This window comes from Varroa jacobsoni, unplaced genomic scaffold (genome assembly GCF_002532875.2).
Source record: "Varroa jacobsoni isolate VJ856 unplaced genomic scaffold, vjacob_1.0 scaffold_1047, whole genome shotgun sequence".
In the NCBI taxonomy this organism is placed as follows: Eukaryota; Metazoa; Arthropoda; class Arachnida; order Mesostigmata; family Varroidae; genus Varroa; species Varroa jacobsoni.
The window spans coordinates 434460-455877 of record NW_019213949.1 but is presented as its reverse complement, the minus strand read 5'-3'; the positions used below and the strand labels follow the sequence as shown (position 1 = coordinate 455877).

Sequence of the window (21418 nt, the reverse complement as noted above, 5' to 3'; positions counted from 1 at the left end):
ATGCCGCCAAATTATCGTCTTTTCTTCAGCCGGCTCCATCATATGTTTTCCTTTCCCGCAACGCCTTCACATAATGAGGTGATAACTTGCGGCAAAGCACCGAGCAGCTGCTGTCCAGCAGCTAATTCCGGCCGTCGCTATATATGAACGTTACTGGTGAATCGTCTCGCAGTTATTACAGCTGACTTCATGATTTTTTTTTATCGAGCTACAAAAGTTACGTGGTGGGTCGACAAAATGGAGTGTGTCGTCGGGTTAATCTTTTGATCTGGGTCGTTTAACTTACCCCATAAAACTCGGCTATGCCCTTACCGCCAAATGAGAACAATAGAAAACACAGTTGTGTTGGTCGCAAGAATCGGTTTAATTGTTAGGTTATTGATTATAGGCAATAATGTATAATATTTACTTAGATTTAGCCAGCTGTGGCACTTAGAGTCAAAGAAGAAAACTGGGAACGTTCTAACTGTATATTTCGCGCGATTTCACCGATGCGCTTGATTTTATTCGATTTTTGTTTGTTTTTTTTTTTTCTCTACGGATAACTTGTTAAGATCTACGATGCAAGATTGGAACTTGGAAGCGCCGACGGTAAACTTTCGAAAAATTGATGGCTTCATGCTTCTATACGTCACCATTATCTTCCTGTCTATTGAGTGTTTCTGGAAATCTACAAGCATACATATGTTAACTTAGTTTACATACATATATTAATATAGTTGTCCCTGACATAGCCCCTGTCCGAAAACTAAGTGACTGGATCCATTAAGGTCTATCAGCCTTTTCAATCGCGGGCAGAGCACCGACTGTAGCAACATTTTACCGCCCATGTATCGCTGTTGAAATGCACTTGTGCAGGTACATGTGTCGGAAAGCTTAATCGGCAACGTTTAGTAGGCCTAATATGTCCTATTTATACCCCACAGTGATTACATTACGCTAATCATAAGCTACGATCGGTGTGCACTCGTAAGAGGTTCGCTTTCCACGGCAACAAGCATTGCAATGGAATGATTTTATCCAATGATTCAACAGATTCTGACCGTCGCCATTATCAGGCGACGGTCAAAATGAAGCTCGACCGCTGCGAATAACACCGAAATTACATGCGTACATAGCTAGTGGCCATAGGCCTATGTGTAGTAGGACGCGGCGACTGGTGTTGTCGTTTATTGATACTTTGAGAAACAGAATGTCGGAAGCAGTACTGTTATGGTAAGATAGTATATCTATTTAAAGACTAAAGTTCCAGAAGTCAACCAGTTTAAAGCTGTACGGCTGAAACTCTTTTTGAAAAGGCTGATGCCTTTGGCAATTATCGAAAGCACGGCTGATGACTAGATAAACATCGTGTAGCTTTATAATATCGCCTCTGCCAATACGAACTCATCTGTGATGGGCAAAGGCGAACCAGATATATATCCAAACAGAAAATAGACATAAATCGATTTGGCTAGTAGCAAACGTTCCCATATATAACATAGCCAGATAGACGCTTAGTGACAGAAATAGCCAGCCAGACATATCCCATTATAAGTCATTCGTATGAATTGTTGTTAACTAGTTTTACCCTATTTTCCCGCACCCATGACGAGTGGCACAATGTTAGCTGGCTGCTTTGCCTCTACTGACCTCGATTCGACGGTCATATTAGATCGTACATGTGTCGCACAAGGGACATTGAATCAAAGATCCCCCTGCCTCTTTGTTTGCGTACTTAGCGACATACGCGTGCACTCGCAGGTTGCATCATCTGACAGACGCTGGAAAACAAGCATTCGACGAGGCCGATGTATCTCAACACTGGACTAAGTTTTTTTCATTAGTTTCATGTGACCCAATAAAATGATCAAGTATTTTATTGCAGCTAGCTGTTATGGAGACACTTATATTTGAAAGCAACTGACCGGGACTTGACTTTGCAGCGGCGTAGAAGTGTCCGTCTGCGATTATCAAAGCGCTATTAATTACTATAACCATTAGTCTGCAATTGACTCGCTTCATGGTGTCATGATAAAAGCTATCAACTGTTCAAGACCCACCACAATTGAAGCTTTCCTGGCTGACGAGAAAAGAAGACGTTTGATTTCTTGGAGAATTCGCAAAAGAAAGGCTACCAGCTACACAATGGGAACTCAGCTTGTTTCCGGTCAGCCCGTTTATTACAGGACCATCTGTAAAATACACGCACTTCAACGAAAGACCGAAACACATCTCACTGTAAAAACTGAACGCTCTACTGAGAAACGTACAAGTAATGCTGGCTTAAGTTTTCATGCAAGCGAAAGCGTGCAGCTATAAAGGTCAAGAACCTTTATAGCTGCACGCTTTCGTCAAGTGAACGACATCTACGAATTTGAAACCATTCGACCTCGTCAGCTCTACGTATAGATAGCATAATATATCTGTACATTGCTTCGTACCACATTCAAACACTGAACTTATACAAATGGGTTAAAAATTATACTCAAGCGGCAGATTTTCGACCAGGCAACCCCAAGTAACACTGTCCAGGTTATAGGTTTACGTTCAAGCTGGCTAGCGGTACAACGAATATGAATTTAAAACATACTTTCGAGAGCTGGGGGGGGGTACGACAGCTTTTTTCGCCGGGTCTTGACAGGATTAACGTGCTTACCAACAGAATGGTACTCAAATGAGATACCCTGATTCGATCTCTCCCACTAAATGCTATTGCCTGATAGCAGTCACCCAGTGTTTATACATTGAACTCTACGAAGGTAAGCTGGTCGACAAGTCATCGATAGCGCAATTGGGTCGGTAAGAGAATTGTTTTCCGGGGCTGGCATAGCTGTTCCATTACTGGCCAGCTGCCGACACCGTCAGTGACAGGAAAAGCGTCTAAATGGAAATATTTAACGGGACTTTGACAAATTTCTGTCACTGCCTACGAGTGCACTATTGACAAAGGCCACAATAACAGGGAGTCAAAACCACTTTTCCATTGACCACATAGTGAAATGTGCTGGTTGTTAACTGTTGCGTAGATGCTGTCACCGCATTGTAATCGTTGTCTAGACTTTCTGTGTAATAACTATGATTTCGATACTGCGTATACTCTCGCAAGTGGGGCACATTTATTCGTTAATAGAAACCCAATGTAGGAAAGACCGTACGAGCGGCTTTTGCCGGCGATCTTATGAAGACGAAATCTAACGAGACAAACACCTGTCTATAGTATAATTTGTAAACATGTGGATCATACCTATGTGCATTGTATTGGTTTGAGTTTATCGTAGATTGCATTGCACTTTACGGTCGGGGGATTGCAAGAAGAGTCTATTATCTGATATTTGTTAGTTCTGTCAGGTCTCTCTAGCACATTTTCCCAAGTAATGACTGGGCTGCGCCTGAGCAGTTGAACTCGATGGCACAGAACTTCAACAGTCATCATCTAGTAACTGACTACATTATCAAACGGAACGAGTCTTCGGTTTTCTGAAGGAGCTCGAGCACGCTCTGGCCATAGCTAAGTGCAGATTCATTAAATGTTGACCCGTTTTAACTCATTCGTTGCCTTTCTGTTGTCTTATTTCAGCTTTTTTTTTGATTATTCATTTGCTAGTTGGCCTACGTCAGTAATATTTCCTATGATAACCGACGCGTTACAGCGCGTAATCGCCACTAAGCGCGAAGTTTCGGCGCACTGCAAACAGATACGTTCTAAAATCGATTACTCGGACTTTTTTCCTGCCCTCATGCGTTTATTGTAACTGGTACTTCCATTGAACGTCAGCAGGAATGAAGTTTGTTCCGAACTTATTTCGTGGTCGTGATCGGGCGATAACCACGAAGTACTTAGTAATCTCTTTCGGTTTCGAGACGTTTGGTCTTTCCAAGCATTTGATATTTCGTCACATGTAAACCATCTATTTTATCTGGCTTTCAATAGAACAATCATAAGAATAGATCACATCATTTCCTGATTGAGGCCGCTACCTGCCACCTAATACCCCGTTAAAACAATCAACGCGAGCGTACTTATTCTACAGTTGTACAACGATCTTACTGGATGGGTTACTTTGGGATGGTCAAAAGCTATCGATTATAGAACGAACAAGGAGCTGTCGGCGAACTAGAGCAATGGAGCGTTTGGCCTGTGATGGAAATGGCCTTTCGTATTTGAGTGAGATATAAAGGGGGAGTCCTTCGGGCATACGGGAGCGGTCTGCATGAGTTGTACCGACTCGGTGAGTCTGAGGGAGACTCACCACGATTCCTCCTTTAGGTGGTCCAGCGGAGTCGTCGTCAATTAGATTTTCAATTAAAATTAATTCGGGACGAAGCAAATCTTGAAGAGCAGGGTACTTGATGCGGCTAGTTGGTCGCTCGAAGATTCGTTGTTTGAACAGTTGCTGCTGCCGGGAAGCAATAGGTACCGATAGGCAGCTACGAAGGGCCGTTCAGAGCTTACTTATTGACAGAGAGGACGACGCATTAACCAGGCCCTATGGTCGAGGGTGGTCGGACGAAAACGCGAAAAAAAATCTCAAGAGAACTTGAACAGCATCATGTTTTGCAAGCAGAAGTGACTCGATTCTATTGTCTCTAAGACCCTCGAAATAGTCAGAGTTAAGCCACGTCCCGATTTCGAGAATCTAGGAGAAACTGGGTTTATCTGAGAGGTCACAGGCTTAATTTAAAGACGTGAATACTGAATGGGTGTGTGGCACACAGAGGAAAGAAACTCGGATCTCGAGTGGTGCCGTAGTATGTTTGCGGTGGGAGCATTTGAAAATGGAATTCTGAAAAGCAGAATGATTTGCCGACAGCTTTTGCCTAATTTCAATACAGGGAAGCTCGCGTTGGCAGGTTGTGAAGCTGAAAGTTTTTTTTTTTCTTAATATTCATTCATTCAGAGCCGGAACTGCTAGCGATCGCAGAAACAGCAGAATACGCCCGGATACAACGTTCCTGCACCGTTATCAGTTGGTGATTAGGAGATAATAAGAGTGAAACAGACGTTCTTCCTATCGTTGCAAACATTTTATCGCATTTCTATCGATGTCTTAAATTTTACGTCCGGTAGAGGCGTTAAGAGGATTGTTTCATAACGTTTGATTCTGCTTGGGGTGAACGCTTCGACATTTAAAGATGTTTCCTATCAATTAAAGAGTACTTGATTCCTAGGTAACAAGAGCTGTTGAATTGAAATTCGTTTATTGTTAAATTACGGTCTAGCATCTGAAAAGCAATTAATTGCGTTTTGCCTTAGATTTCGTTCGCCAGTTATTGTAGCATAGAGCTAGAAAGCTCAAGGTTCGTTATACGAGCCCAGATAGGTGGTTTCTATTCCTATTTCTCGGATATCTAGGACGTGCATAGTATAAATGTTTCTTCTCTACAGAGAACCTGAACTCATTCAACTATTTGTTGTCAGAAGAGTCGCAATGGGATCTTTTATTGGTATATTAAACAAGTGTACGGGCGTCGTGTTCAACGAAATATTGCATTTCTCTTCCAGGTTTTCAGAATGTTGACGTTTTGTAATGTAAATGACGAAAAAGGACGTTTGTTACTGTAGAAAACTCATATAGATAGATATTGGTCAATGCCTTACTTCGATCCAGGTAAAATATACACAGACATTGTTTCGATCTCTTTGTTTTTGCAAACATTACGAGAAACGCATAGTATTTGAGCAATGTTTACGATGCCCGAACTTTGTTCGCGTCGTGTGTCATTATCGGAATCCATACCCGTCACTTTGTTATGTCACTATAATGATCTTTGTGATTCTTTGTCTGTTGCCTCTGGGTAAGCAAGCGACTATTCGACATTATTATGATAAAAAAGTAGTTTTTCATTGCAAAAGGAATAAGTTTTGTTCGAGGATACTGTACCTGATATTACATATTGTTAACTAATGTTTTTTTTCTATCATTTGACACGGTATGGAGCATCACTAACATCGGATAGATAGATACCTTGGGCCTGCGGTCCGGCCTGACACGATAAAAATATTTATATAGTTCCACTGACATCTGCTAAAAGCCCAGAATAATTTAGGTATTCAGAGTTTCGATGGGTTAGTTTTCGATTTGGACCAGAGTGAGGATTAGCTCAATACGTACGTACCAACGTGCTGTTTCATCACATCGTTTGTATGTATTTGAATGCAGATTCTTAGAGAACTGTTACATGCAACCTTCGTGCGGGAATGGTTTAAAGCACTATTTCATAAGATTTCCAGCAAGCAACGACGGGGCTTACTAATATATAGCTATTCAGTATATATTTATGCTTTACGTATTATTAATGCTGCAAAAAAGCATTAATGCTTGCTTTTAAGTTCAAGTTTTCTAGTCGTATCTAGGCGTACGTGATTGGTTCTAGATTAAGAAGTTAGACTAATCTACAATGGTTTGTAAGTAGCATCCATTTTGTCCAATTCGATCCGTTGTCATCTAGAGTTTCCCTCTTTTGATTAAACCACATTTTAGTAACTTTATAAATATACCTGACGTGCCTATTACCATAATGTTGTGAATATTGAAAAAAAAAAGGTCACGGTCCTGTTACGATTAGGTTATGCGTAACATCAAAGAACTTTGTGGAAGATGTCCCTTAGGTGCCGAATTAGGTATTTGTGGATATAATTCCCAAAGCGATTTTTCATCATTCACTTTATGCTATCATTACGTTCACAAATTTTATTGATTGTTAGCATACGTCATTACGACTTTGTCCGTAAATTTAAAAACCATCTTGACCTAGTCAATTCTTAGATAGGCCTATAGACGTTCCTGTAGGTACAATATTTTTCTGTATGTTAACTGTCTAATAGAAACAGTTGTGATGAGTCCATCCGACGGTTTGTGCTTCGTAGCGTTTTTTTTTCAAGAGATCAGTGTATTACAGGCTGATCAAAGCGATTGCTAAAAATGATACAAGCGAACTTGCCTGGCTATGATACCGAATGCGTATTGGACAGTGAGTTTCTACGCGCAAACCATGCCTAGGAAAAAAGGATCCCTCTAAGACAGTCTTAAAAAAAAGGTCACCCGCAATTTTTCAAATCAACTCAACGGCAGTGGTGATGCTATGTTCACTAAAAAATCGGATGAAGCCCGCTAGTCAGACACAGGCTGTCTTTACGATATTATGGTTGAAGGCAGACACCTGATCTGCTAATTGACAGGGATAGCATGTACGTTTGATTTGCAAAAAAATATTATTATACATCTTGACAACTTTTGTCCCCCCCCCCCCCCTGACACAATCAAACATTTACTGTTGCTGATCGCGGTGAACTCGTCCATACCTAATCTGGGTCGCAATCTCTGCAGAGCAAGCAGCCTACTTATAGAAATGATGTCCTGCATCCGGTCGTAAACCCTCGCTCGGACAGAGAGATAGGAAGAGAATGAAACAAGAGGCCACGGGGCTTACTGCATCGTATAAACGACCTGTATCATAAAGTATATTTCGAGCTTTAATATCTGAACAATTTCCATTCTCCATACAAACTGCAACTAGTAAGATGATACAGCTTTGACCTGGTAGCAGCTTGACACTCTTCTACTCCCTACCGCTTAAAAATCTGTTTTTTTTTTTTTTGTTTCGAGCCATCTGTCCTATATCCGCCAATTTTATCTCAAATAGGCATTTATGCAGTCAATATTCGACCACCATGATGGAGACCATGTCCTCGTGATAGCAAATAATTGGATACAGACAAAGCGCGCTGTTATCAAATCAATTATAGTAAGTTGTAAAAACTTAAGCTGCCAGTAAAATAGACGGATGGTCAACAACGACCTGGCGCCTGTCTCAGTTTACGCACAATAGCATCGACTTCCATAGGACTACTTTTTTCTTTATACAGAAATGACATTGAAGTCACTTTGAAACGTAGCGAGCGGCAAACAACAACGGGCGCGTTTAGTCACAAAAAGACGTATTTCATTTTTACGTTTACGTATGCGCACGTAGTGGACAGCGTCTCGGCGACCTAACGACGATACTAATGAGAACGAAGCGGCCAAACAAAGCCGTAGATCACAGCGTTAATGGGTTCATAGCTCGGCAATTTCTAGTATGCCCGTAGCTGTATTTTCGCCAATAACAAACCAGAAGATGTGGATCATGACAAATACACAGGACAGATAAATAACAGTAATAAAATCTGCGATTACTCCTTGCAATGACGCCATTGTAGGGGCTAATTGCGGAGTTTATTGCACCGTTGCTAGGAATCGCATACGCATCTTATTAAGAGGACGTACCTTTTTTTTCTTTAAACCTTCGATTTTATCACAGAGTAACATACGAGCCTTGATTGGTGATGTTGACGCACAGTAAAGCAGCATCGTGCATCATGGGCGATTGCTCTACAACTACAAACCCACTATACCGCTCGCATTACCGCTCCCATAACGCAAACACACAGTGGGGCCTTATATGCACCGCGCCATGGCTAAGCCTTAACAGCTGTAAGATCATTGAGTTTCCGTTCAGGTACGTCGGAACTCCATTACAGGTTCAACGATACTACACTGTTTTAAACGAAATTGACCCAAAAAAGAATCATGTCCCACAGACGAGTAGGCCATACTAAATAATATATACGTGTATATACTCGTATAATAGTGAAACTGAATCACCAAAATTTTAGAATGTCCCGATGATTGGCCGGGAAAGGCTCTCTCGTAATAGCGAAGTTACGCAGAACTGAAATAGAGACGGCAAAGATTAGCAAAAGAAACGCGACAAAGGTGCTGCGTAAGACATGACACAACGATGATACAGTGTCGCCATCGGTGTCTTCATCAGCTGCAGAGGCATCCCTGTGGCACTATAGTTACAGCAGCAGTAGCGACATTTGTTGTGGTCGTGGGACGCCATTGCAAGTGCAAACTTTGCCCGTTTTTGCGCTTCGCTAGCAAACGAGGAATAATGAGACGAATCACGTGATTGCGGCCGTGTCCGCTATTGTCCTTTGACGGCAAGTAGGTACGAACTGAAGCACATGCCGTCACCACTATGAGGGACAAATAACAGAATGCAAGTAATATTGAAATTATGTTTTAAACGTTTGTGTCCGGGGGCGAAACCGGAGTCTCAGAATCGCTAACGCCAGTGTTGGGCAGCGACTAAGGAGTTAGCGCATGTTTCTACTCATGGTCCCTGATTCTGTCCACTGACACATTTACTATCTAAGGCCCAATACACCACTGTTTAGTGATGTTCCGTTGAGAAAGATATCATGTCTCTCTCTAAGCTCTAAATTCTTGCGAACTAGGTTATGGTCGTCGTTCATGCATCTGCCAGAGGTGAGGGACCGCAGCATGACTCTGAGGCTATTTACAAGTCTTTAGTACTGGCTAGTTCCGTGTGCTATTTTTGTCGGCTGAAGTGTGTGCCCTTATAGGATGGTAGTTAGGTAAACTCCTGACCTTAAAAGACTTCCAATAATTCATGTCGTCTTTTCAGTGATAATTCCCGACGGCGCACGCAATCATAAGAGAAAAAAAAAGCAAGGAACTTCGTTAGGAATAAATTATCTGAACTCATATACAAACCAGAGTAAGTAAATACGGTCCAGTAAACACTCGACGTTCTTTGAGGAAAAACTGTCTGGGCCTCACGAGTCCAACTAAATACATCACTTGCTTCTAAAATCAAATACGAGATCGTTTGTTTTGGTCGTCGAATGTTTTCGTCTCCCGAATCTGTTTGAGTTCAATTGAAACTAGTCGTTTGCCATGAGCAGGGCCAAATATTAACGATGCAACATGAAGGATAGCATATAAAGGTGATGAAGAATATTTGGCCAACTGAACGACATTATCTATACTATGATCAGCCATCATCTGATGTCATGTAACATTTCAGTGTTCCGTACATTCTACATGTCTAAATTATGTTTGCCAAACTGGACTGTACGTCGTTTCCAAGTTGTATTCCTGAAAGGGAGACGAAAAAAGGGATCCAATAAATGCTATGGAAATGATTTTCCTGTAAGTTTCCCGGCCTTTTCCAACCTATTTCGCAACCTTAGACTTGTTCAAAAAATAGGTACTAGAAGGAACGTTTCTCTATCCATTATATTATGCTTCCTGGTTACAGATAACGTGTCGTTTAATGCCTCATTCAGCCGCTTACAAACGGGTAGTTCAAAATAGCAAGCCAATAGTACGGATGGCTCATAATCATCATTGTCCTGCTGCTCCCCTTGTTAACGTGAATGCTACCGCTGTAGCGGTTTAAACTTTACGTTGCCGTTCACGTTTGCCCTTCCAATTTGCTATCTTTCCATCTGTTACCGTCAACAAACGAGAACGACGAATCGAGCACGAGTGGATGGCTTGATAGATTGTAAGAATTGTAAATTAAGCGTTCTAAAGGATACTCAGGGCTAGGACACGTAGTGGTGATTGAAGTTCGAAACCAAGAGTAGACATACTTCGTTTTATCGTAGCAGCTAACTGCTCGAAGCAACGGCGGTAAAACTCAAGACATTTTTTTCGAGGTTAGAATACGAGGTTAACTATGAATGTTGAATCTGACGTTTAAGCGATGACTATGTACAAAACGTGCATGGCAGGTTGCTGGACTATGGCAGGTTGCTGGACTACGGCATGTTCCAATATCAGGTTTTACTAAGTCAAAACGGATGTACAATGTAGATGTTACCACATTCCAGGTGAGTGATCGGTCGCGGTAGACGCCATCCCATGATCTCTTAGAGGTGTCTACACACATTATTGTGACCGCATGACGTTTCTATAATTGAGGAATTCTTTATTTCATTGACTGTACCCCCAACAGGAAAACGAGTTCGTGTTTGTCTAATATTTTAAATAGATCCTTCTGTATGTGTTTATTCACGCTTGTCGTACGGTACGGGTGACGGGCCTTGTACCACGGACCGCTGACGTTTAGTTGTCTAAACTACTATATATATCTAAAAACGGACTCGGAATAATATAGAAAGATCATTTCTCTCTTTCGAGGTTTCCACTTTCGGGACACATGTGAGGATTAGTTTTGAAAGCATTCGGATGAGCTACCATATAACCCAGCAGTAGACAATTTACCAGTCAGATATAAGCAGATGCCGCCTGGGCTACTACTGGATGAAAAGTTCGCCCTCTGAATTCAATGACTTTCGCAGGGGAGGCTTGATTCCCGGAGGACTTTGGAGGGTAATACTCAATGAAAGTCGAACTGCGAAAAGTACAACGGCACAACGCACACCTAAGACAGATGATGGCTCAATTGCAGGAGTACTCCAAAAACACTCGTCGGCAAAATGATTTACGATGAAGTTCGGGTAACGGTAATTGTATGTTGTAACCAACTCCTGCCACTACGACGAGTGTTTTGTTCCGTTGGCTAATTTCGAAACGCTGCTTGAACGAAAACGTGAAATGTTTTCAAAAATGAAATGGAATGCAACAATAGCGAACATCTATATATTTACAGGGTTAGGGACACAGTGTGGTGTAGATTCAAACCCGGGCATAGACACACGAGTTCGCTTGGTGCCGGGAGCCAGCCTACCGTCTAACTCTCTGATGGAATAATGATAACGCGGAAATACGACAATAACAATGTTCATGTAGACATTTCTATTTGTTTGTCTTATGGTATGCAGCGCATTAGAAACGTCGGATCTTTAATTGTGCGTCTGCTGTAATTATATGTGGCAGGCTCTCCGTGGTTTTTTGATTTAATTATAAGCAATCGTTGGCCTGTTTTTTGTGCGTAATCCAAGTTTTGCATTGGCAATAATATATAGAGCAAGCTATATAGATTTATATTGTTGACGCTCGAAACGCTAAACGTCGCTCAAAAGCAAACTTTTGTTTCCTGTGTTTTGCGTTTTTTTTTGCAATTTTTTCCTTTTATGCCAAAAGATATTACGTCGGATAGATGGCTCCCAGCACGAAGCGAAGGGTGTCTCCGCTTGGATTCGAAGTTCAATCATCGCGGCTTTCTGATTTAACTATGCAAGCACGTTACCTACTGCGCTGTCACGGGGACACGACATCACACTGGTAATCGTCTATTGAAATACTCATTCTGGTTGTATTGAGATCTCATGGCGAGCGAACGCCTTCTTTAGAAAAGGTCACTGAACTGTTAGAGAACATTAAAGTAAATTAAAGTTGAGGATTGCAGTATGCTGCACCCGCAAGACACCGAGACGGATTAATATAAAAATAATAAAGTACAGATCAAATACCCTATATATAGGGTATTTTATCTGTACTTTTCGTGTACATTTTGGCATATGGTTAGTATGGGTTTTGTGTTATTTGCTAGAACGAAAAGCGACGGGCGGAAATAAAGGCGGCTATAAGTTTGGCTTCAATTTGATTTTTGCAATACTCGTCGCAAAAATACTGTCCAATCTAATCTATGTATTCCCTTATGGAAATAACATTCGTTTCAAATGGCAGTGCTGATAAACGTACCACTTGATGACAGCAGTCACTCTGTTGGAGTTAAATATTAACCCCATTAATTAACTAATACATTCACGAATAACGCAAATCTGCAAAAACAGGCCGCTTGTACAACTGTAGCCATCTTCGTGCTTAGATTATTTAAGCGTTATTCAAGTATGTGCTTGCCCCCTGGTAGTAAAGCGACAGCGTGTTGGCCTCACAAGGGGCCTCGGAAGGGCCATTCGAGGTGATCTAGATTTGAAATCGACATCTTATGCAGTATTAGGAAGGGCCAGCCGTGTTAATCGACTCTTAAACGTGGTCCTAGACACTAGTCTGCATTCCTTCATTACCTTTAACTCTCTTCCCACGCAGCAATGGACAAATACCATGAAATCATTGTGTTCAATACTATGACCATGCGTATAATATGCTCTCTTTTACTTACACCGCTTGTTTTTTCGAAGCCCAGGATAAGGCAATATAGCTAATGAGTTGTAGGAAGTTCAAGAGTTTGAACGTTGTTCTGTTAACCAACCAGATGTCATTTTCAACTTAGAAACAGATAAAGAACATCAACACTGTCTAGGTATATTAGAAAGAATTGTTTCTGTGTAAATACCATGTAACATTATCATAGGTGGACAAGGGTTCGCCAGTAGCGGGATTAGGGCGACGCACCCGTCCGTGTGACTATTATGCCATAAACTGTAACCGGGTGATGCCAAACTCATATTGGATAACTCGTATCGTTCTTTAAGTCAAGTTCATGACGAACATATTACATCTTTTTTAAGGGTTGCCGAACAGGAACCGCCCGCATCCGCTTAGGACATCCATTAGTTAACTGTGCCCTGAATAAACCTTGAGCATATCTTCCAGCTGCAATTAACTTGCAACAGTTAAGGATTTGACTACAGAGTGAATCAAACGAGCTTTCAAACACCGAAATAATTAGAATTTATTGGGAAGGTTGAACAATTTAAGCGCATTACGTGTAAAGCACATACTCTGATCCAAATAATAGTTCTAGTTGAATGATCGGGTTGAAAATTTCTGTCTATGATCAGCTTCAGCTTTCTATGAACCATACAAAGGTTTGGGATGATGGCTTTAAATCTGCGGCAATTGTTAAATTGCGGTAAAATTGATTCATTACATCGTAATTCGTGGTAAGCAAGCTGCTGTTAACTGCCTCGTACTTTTAGAAGCATAACCACGTACTCCACATTGAACACGGCAAGCTCGAACTTTTCCAAGTTCTTCTACTGATTCCTTTTCACCGATCGGAAAAATTCTGTTAGCTTGCTTGAATGAACCTACGACGAATCGAAGCAGGTAAATGTTGGTCAGATTTAGAGGGACTCTTACGAGATAAGATTGCGACAATTCTCCAGTCGAAATGTGCCCACAGGGACATGTCCTGGTCGCCTATGAAAGTTTGCTTTTCAGTTTATCTTTACCAGTAGTTTTAAGGAAGTTTGTCTCTGCTGAAAAATCAATCATGTTATTGTTTTCGTAATAATAAACTAATATTTAGGAGCTCCGTCAAAACTAACCCCTTAAACTCGCATAGATTAATTTTTCCTAATCATGATTATTGACATTTACCTCCGACTATATAGACACCCCGAAGGGAAAAAAAACTTATGTCGATTTGAATTTCAGCTGTTTAGCGGCAGCTGACGTGTATGGCAATAAATCGTCTGCCTACAATTGATTGAATCGACCAAGTTTCTACTCGGTAAAACACACAGGGTCTAAACTGTACTTATGCTGTGGTGCAATACTTGGAAAAAAAATCGGTTAAACATTTCGTTTATTACCCAGCAAGTCAATTTTCCCGGTTTTGGCCAGCCTTTACCCGTTCGCTATGTCAGGTTACACGATCTACTGTCTGACAAATTATATTGTGTATTTAGAATAACTCCCGTGAAAATGCTGTCCAGCAGATGTTTGTCATTGAGTCATTATTATAAAACTATCTGTGTTCCTAGCGAGTGCTGGTTCAGGAAACCAAAACAACTTTTCGGTACAGTTCCGGCGTATAGCCTCTACGGCCGCTCCCATGACATCGACACCATTGCCTTAATCCAGTTAGAACCTAATCCGTAAACATTAGTTCAAACTCACCTAAATTGCATATCGATGTGCCTGTGTGCACAGCAGAGCGACCCACAAGCGCCCTCGTTGCTCAATAAGGTTCACACTATCAAAGGCAATGAAAACAGTAAAGAACAAGAATCACACTTTAGATGTACCGCCGATAGCCAGTTAGTCGGATAGTCCTAGGCATAAACTTGTTTGTTGGATAGGTCCGCTTCGTTCTTCAGCTTTTTTTCCACCTACTTCCTGTCGTCTAGTCCACGAGCAGCTGACAAGCTGTCTGTGTAATTAGAAGGTTCGCTTCAGACAGGGTATAGCTCGGAATTACACCGAATAGCTCAACACCGCCAGTTAACTCTTGTCGATGTCCGTCTAAAGTTGTTGTTTCCTTTCGTCTCTTGTTTCACAAATCTTCTCTGCCAGAAAAGTTCAAAGTTGACTTTGTCCAAAAGCCGCTACGTCAGTGACCTCTTGCGCTTGCGTTTCCCGTGTCCGGTTGCGAACACGCACACCTACTATCGTTTCTCAGCGCCGGTGCGAGCAGCAAACGCTGATGGGGCGTTCGGACCGCTGCTGTTGATGCTCAAGTCGCGCTTGCTGACGAGATCTGACGCCGAGCGCGGGTAACGCCGCTACTTTTATAAACAGTGCTCACTACAACAAAAAGTGGCGCTACAAGATGCCGCATACTGCCGAGTTCGGTCCTGAGGCTCTTGCAAGCCTCAATGGTGATGGCCCTCGGAGGGTGGCTGCCGTGGAAAGGGTCGCGCCTGCCGCATTAGGCCCCGCCCCCCGTTCTCGAGACCTACACGAACCGCTAGCAGGAGGAGGCTGCCCGCTGCAGGCCAAGCAGGACAGATCAGCCACAGTAGGGGTTGTAGTGATATTACGTCCGTAACCTCATTCGGGGTAGCACTCGCCTTGCTGACAAGCGGGCTGCGCTACCGTACAGTCGACAGACAGAATTCCGCGCTTACTGTGACCTCCCATTAAATCTGCTTACTTGCCTTCCTAGACATTCTTAAATCTACAGAAGACGCTAATTGCCATGTTTCTGGGGTTTCAAACAACTTCTTGCCGAAGCCAGCACGCAGTAAGGGCCGGCAGCTTCCTCTCGGGATCGCCCTCGCTACAGACATGTGGAGTCAGTCTAGACTTGAATCGGATCTCCTTCAGATATACTTCCTGAACGACACTTGCTCTAACGTAGATACGTCAATTCGGCACGAAGATCTAAAGACGAAACAATTCGCATGCTTTATTGGGGAGGGGGCGTTCAAAACGATTAAATCAATGGACGGACGAGCTCTACACGCGAACGAAATCGCTGCCACGCTTTGTTGTTGGCAAGAGAAAGCGGTAGTTGTAGAAGCGGGTACATTCGTTGCATGATGACGCTTCAACGCGGACGCAGTTACACACCTACCTGTGTCCATTCGGTGCAGACAAAAAGGAGACGAGAGAAGAATCGCTGATGAAGACCATAAGATTAAATAATGTAAAGACGTTGAAGAAATGCTGTTGAGATCGCTGTTATTACCAGCCAAAAAAATGCAGCCTATGCAAGCGCACCACCCCCCTCCCACCCATTCCGAGTCGTGCGTGTTCAGACCTTGGTGAACGCACGTTTACTGAGCGAAAACTGAACCCAAATTGAAAAATACTAGACCCTTTGTAGATGTTCTATACGAAAAGGGAATGCGCTAACTAAGTTATCCAGCCAGCTTCTAACAATCAACACTTGAATATTATGACAATAGTGATTAAATTGATTGACCATGCGGGTGAGAATTAAACAAGCAATGAAGGCTCACACCATGTCATACATCATGTCGGCCATGTAGATCATTGTAATAAATCTTCCCTGTTGAAATTAGCTGTAAGACTAAACGCTTCGAGTGCAATCGGAGTGGCATGTAATAGATAGAGAAAAACCTTAAAGCCGCCTATGGGTGGCGATTTTTGTGAGCTATGCTAAAATCTGTGAAGATCGTGCTAAAAGAATATTTCTGATTCTCTGTAATAATCTTCAGTTGTTTTATCGAAGTTTGCGACCGACGCTGCCTCCAAACGCTATTAATTCAGCGTTAAGTCACACAACTGAAGTTGAAGTATTGCTCCATAGAGTTGACCCCAAGAGAATTTTGTTTCCTCCCTATTCGAACTCTAGACTATCTCATAAGGGAATTTGCATTTTAGCATTGAACGCTAATAGAGGCTGATCGTTACGGCTACTTGGTATGGCGATAAAAATGGCGTCGACTAACACTGGACTGCTGTACTACAATATCATCACTTAGAACGCCCAAAAAGTGAGAAATGTTAGATGCATGGCTCACACCTAAGGCTGTTGTCTTGGTATGGCGAATTCAATTCTCCATCTAGAGAATTAAAAAGAAACTTACCGAAACTATTTAAAAGAAATCTAATTTATGTTTTCTTGTCCTAGTCTCAGCCTACAGATAAGTCCTGCTGTGTGGGGTTACAGCTAGCCCCGAAAAGGGGATCACGGGCCAACTGTACATGTGAACAGAAAAACGCGTTTCGTTAAACGGCACACTGTTGAAATATCGATTATAAGCTACCATAGCTTCATTACTTCCCAAAAGAGTACAAAGAGGTGGTAGAACACGGTCTGGTGAAAAATATATGGGAGAGATAAAAAAGCCAGTTGATTCTATGATGAGATAGTTGTGACATACAGCCATCATATAATAGAGCTCAATGATTTCACGAATGCGATGAGTATGAGCATATGTCGTGCCGTTTTTGTTACAGTTATTTTACCGTCAACGCGAGAGAGTGCAGAACTACTGAGCTTCCATTACTACTGGCTCATACTTACCGTGGCCAAGGAATTGGGCGTAGTTATTATGTCTGTTCATAGGTCAACTGGTCCCATTAACAGTTAATAGAGATCTCGGAAAACAATCACTGCGCCGATAAATGAAAACATCGGAGTGATCGATTGGCTTATTTGGTTTGACAAATCGGTGCCCAAAAACTTCTGTGCCCTTCACACGGCTCGAGATGATGGATGCATGTATGTACGGTGCAAATTTCGACAAGCAAAAATCTTGCTTTGTCTGTTCCGGTTATTTATTCATTGCGAACTTTCAGCTCATAACTCAACTAGACAAAAGTCTTCCGGAAATTGAACCAGGTTGCATGCTTGTTTCACACGAGAAGTCAACAAGGCGTAAGTAATAGACCACGGTATACGGATCCATGATGAGCTACAATTGTAGGCCTTCGTTTGCGTTTCATTCATGGTAATAGTGGATAGCATGTTAAGAGCCTATTGTTTGCCTGGCTAGTTTGTTGTTTCTGCCCAACCGGGTTGACCGATCACCTTTATGATAGGTTCTGATCGAGAAAATTTCGAATAGATTAAATATTGTCATTTTGTGGTACAGTAGCTGCATCAATTCAAAGTGACCTTTGTTTTTTATGTATGCCCTGTTACTCCTGCCTGCCTGCTGCTATCGTCCCGTTCGACAGAAACAGCGGGCGATATTTATACACGATGCTCAAGAAGAAACTTAAGTTAATTGACAATTGCTTACTTTCACCGAGGAGCCATGGGGATGAGATCAACTGAATAGGAAAGGACTTTTTAGAGTTTTCTACGAACTATTTTCTAGCTGTTGCATTGTTATACGTTGTGGAATCGAGTTGTGGGACAAGCAAGCATGTTGCATTCACCCTCCTATCTTGTCTTTGTGGCTAATAAAAGAAGAAGAAAGGCCTAAAAACAACAACCTGGATTTCCTTATTCCTGACAAACCTGTTCAACTGTGCAGTATCAAGTCATGAATAACAGCCTGCTGGCATCATCCTCTTGAAGCGTATTTTGCAGCACGAGAAACCTAGAGACCTAAATAGACACGAGACATACGCTTTGCATACGCTGTACATAGTTTTTTCCCTTGGCTAACTTTGATGAATCGTTCTTATATGCGACTTTGATTAATTCTAATTTCTGCATAATAAAATAGAGATGCGTCGGCCTTTTGGCCCTTTTGTGGTGAAGAGCTGGGATTCGTATTTTTGGTACGACAATTTTCTGTGTTGCTATTAGACGTATTTCACGTTTACGTATCTATTAATATTAAAGGCGAACTAACACGTAAAGAACAATTCATGTCAATTATAGATAACCAGCGAACTCCAGTAGTTAAACTGTTCAGTGACGTTTAACACAATTACAAGGCTTCTTTTTGAAAGTTAGAAGTATGCTTCTAGTTTCTGGAAAGCAAAAGCTTACGGACGTACATGAGACAGCCCTTGTCCAGAAGATACTTCCCTTGCTAAACATCTTACCGCGTTCGAGTTAGAGCCTTTCTATGCAGACGCATACGATCCCGCTATCACAACTTAGTTTTAGGAGGATAAGGTTTACGGTTGACATCATTGTCTCAGCGCCTGAATTCACATCGGGCATGCGTCCACCATAGCCTATTCCTGAAACACCGAAGTTCAATCAAGAGTGATTTTCTTCACGCAGAAGCGAAGCACTTGTCTGAATTTGAAAATAGCCGGTATACTGGTCAATGATGAGAAAGGTTCGAAACATTGTTTTTAAGCTTTGAGGGCATTATCGTGTTGAGTACTTCACGAAATCTGCCTAATAAGCCTTAAAATCAAGGTGCTAAACGGTATCGTTAAATTGTAGTATCAGAATTACAATCTACTGTCGTAGTACCTTTGTTTCCTAAGACAAAAGTAATTTCTTGCTGGTATTGCTCAGCGAAAATACTTTATTAAATCAACGAATCCAATCAACTGGACAAACTGTATGTTTTGATTAATGTAGCTGGCATATTCAATGGTGCCTGGATAGTGAGCTTAGCGTGCAAATGCATCGTTGTCGAGGTATTACCTCGTGAAGTTGAATTAAAAATGTACCTCTGTCGATTTATTCGTCAACTGTGAGTCTCAACTAAATTAATTCTATGAAAGAGTTAAATACTAGACATCGCAAAAAAAATTCCACTGGTTAATTCTTCAAAAAAGAATACTTGGGTTCTTTGTTCTTTCCATTCTTCATCCGTTCGAGGGGTAGCGGAGAATTGGCAGAGTCTTCTTTTGAAAACCTTGAAAAAAAGCGCTTTCTAAAGATGACTAAATGCTTTGCCACTACTTTTAGCTTTACGGTATTCCGCCTAATGAAATAGGTATTCTGGATCCTGAACTTATCGAGTTAAGGATGACGGCCGCTTAAATCATTCACTCGAAACCAGTCAAATGCAATTAAGGGCTCTGTTAGACTAAAAGCAGTTTGGGTAAAATAAAAATAAACAAATTGGTCTTAAAGCCTTTAATTTAAACGTACATCTATAGTCGTATTCAAAATAGATCATATTAAAAAATTAAAATAGATTCCTTCCGTTTTAGCTTTTTGTCCATAATTGCCTCTACTGTAGATTTTGAATAACCCAACGAGAAATTGAAAAATTCGGATCCAGTTTCCATACCGGATCGTATTCCTGTACCCATGTAGCGGCAAACTTAACTTGTTAATGTAAAGAAAGGCAAAAAAAAACTTGTCGTTAATAATAACGCAAACATTTGAAGTAACATCAGATACACTTAAAATGACTCAAACTATAAAAACAGAGCCAAACGAAATCAGCATTGATCCAGAGTTTGGCTTTACATAGCTTTATATATTGGCAATCTAATAGTTTAGCCCATCCTTACACCGTAGTTACAGAAAAACAGGGATGGCTATATATTTGTTTGCCTTTTACCTTCTGGTAGTTGGCGATGACGGGGGCATTTGCTCCGTAATTGAGTTTTGCGGAGTCTCAGGCCGCTTCCCCAGTTCACGTACACTCACATATAAAGCTGTGTTAACCCTAGAACGCCGACGCTGCGTTGAACGGCCGTTGCAATGCAGGCGTTACGGTCAGTAGTTCCAACAAGTTCTTCGCAATAAGGTTATGGTAGCTGTTAAAGGTGACCTTCGAGTGTGGAGATCCTCCCGTGTATCGTTTAGTCAATACATATGCTAAAAAGCTATGAGTGCTAATTGGCGGTCAAGGTGGGCTGGTCCTTGCGGTTTGTCTAATGAATGACCAAACGTATAGGGGCAAATGGGATGTGTCTTCAATTTCTGGCCTTGCACTCCGTAGAAACATCGTGAAAGAAATATTGTGCCTTCGTCCGCATGGAGCTATCATGACGTCAATTTTAGCCGTATGCTATTCTCTTGCTGAGTACAACAAATTGATTCAGCTGACTAAATTACTTCAGATTCATTCGGCGAGAAATGGATAGGCACCTCAAGCTTCTATCGAATGTTGGACGGCCTTCCGCACGAGTTTGGGTCACCAGATCTCTGTTTTTACTAATTGTTTGCTCGTCGTTTACATAATTGATGGTTGACTACTGTCAGCTGCTTTTGATCAGCCCAGTAGATCAAGATCGTTAGTTGCCCATCGCTCAGGTTCTGCTCACAATCACAAATAAAGGTAAAAAGTTAATGCAAATAAGTTCTACGAGATTAGAGTTAAACCAAATGGTTAACAAAAAAAAACCAGAAACGATCCACATCAACGGTTAAAATCATTATTTTGCTGTTGTAGCATAACAATCAAAATGTCCTTTTCGTACATAAGTGTAAAAAATTAAAAAAAAAATTATGTACAGCCATTATCTATTTTCGACTGCTGTGATAAAAATGTTTTTTATAGCAATAAATAGGCAATCATGCAACCGATGATCTGTTTGGCGGAGTTTCATGCATGATCGCTTTCAGCACTAATGTGAAGCTATTTTTTACATTTGCCACTGTACAGTTTAACGTTAGCACATAGCACACAGGAAGCTACCCACTAAAGGGAAAACCTTTATCAATATGTACTCATAGTAGAATCTCGATACTAACT

General features: G+C 41.5%; 1 protein-coding gene across 1 annotated transcript in view; it reads right to left on the bottom strand.

Annotated features, from left to right (window-relative positions):
- The window catches only part of AstA (allatostatin A), a 34503-nt gene extending 19258 nt beyond the window's left edge, over positions 1–15245 (bottom strand). Inside the window, exon 1 of the mRNA XM_086970762.1 lies at positions 14553–15245. Within this exon, the coding sequence (XP_086826888.1) occupies positions 14553–14563 (11 nt within the window). The 5' untranslated portion in view covers positions 14564–15245. The remainder of the gene's footprint in view (positions 1–14552) is intronic.
- Between the last annotated feature and the right edge of the window lie 6173 nt (positions 15246–21418).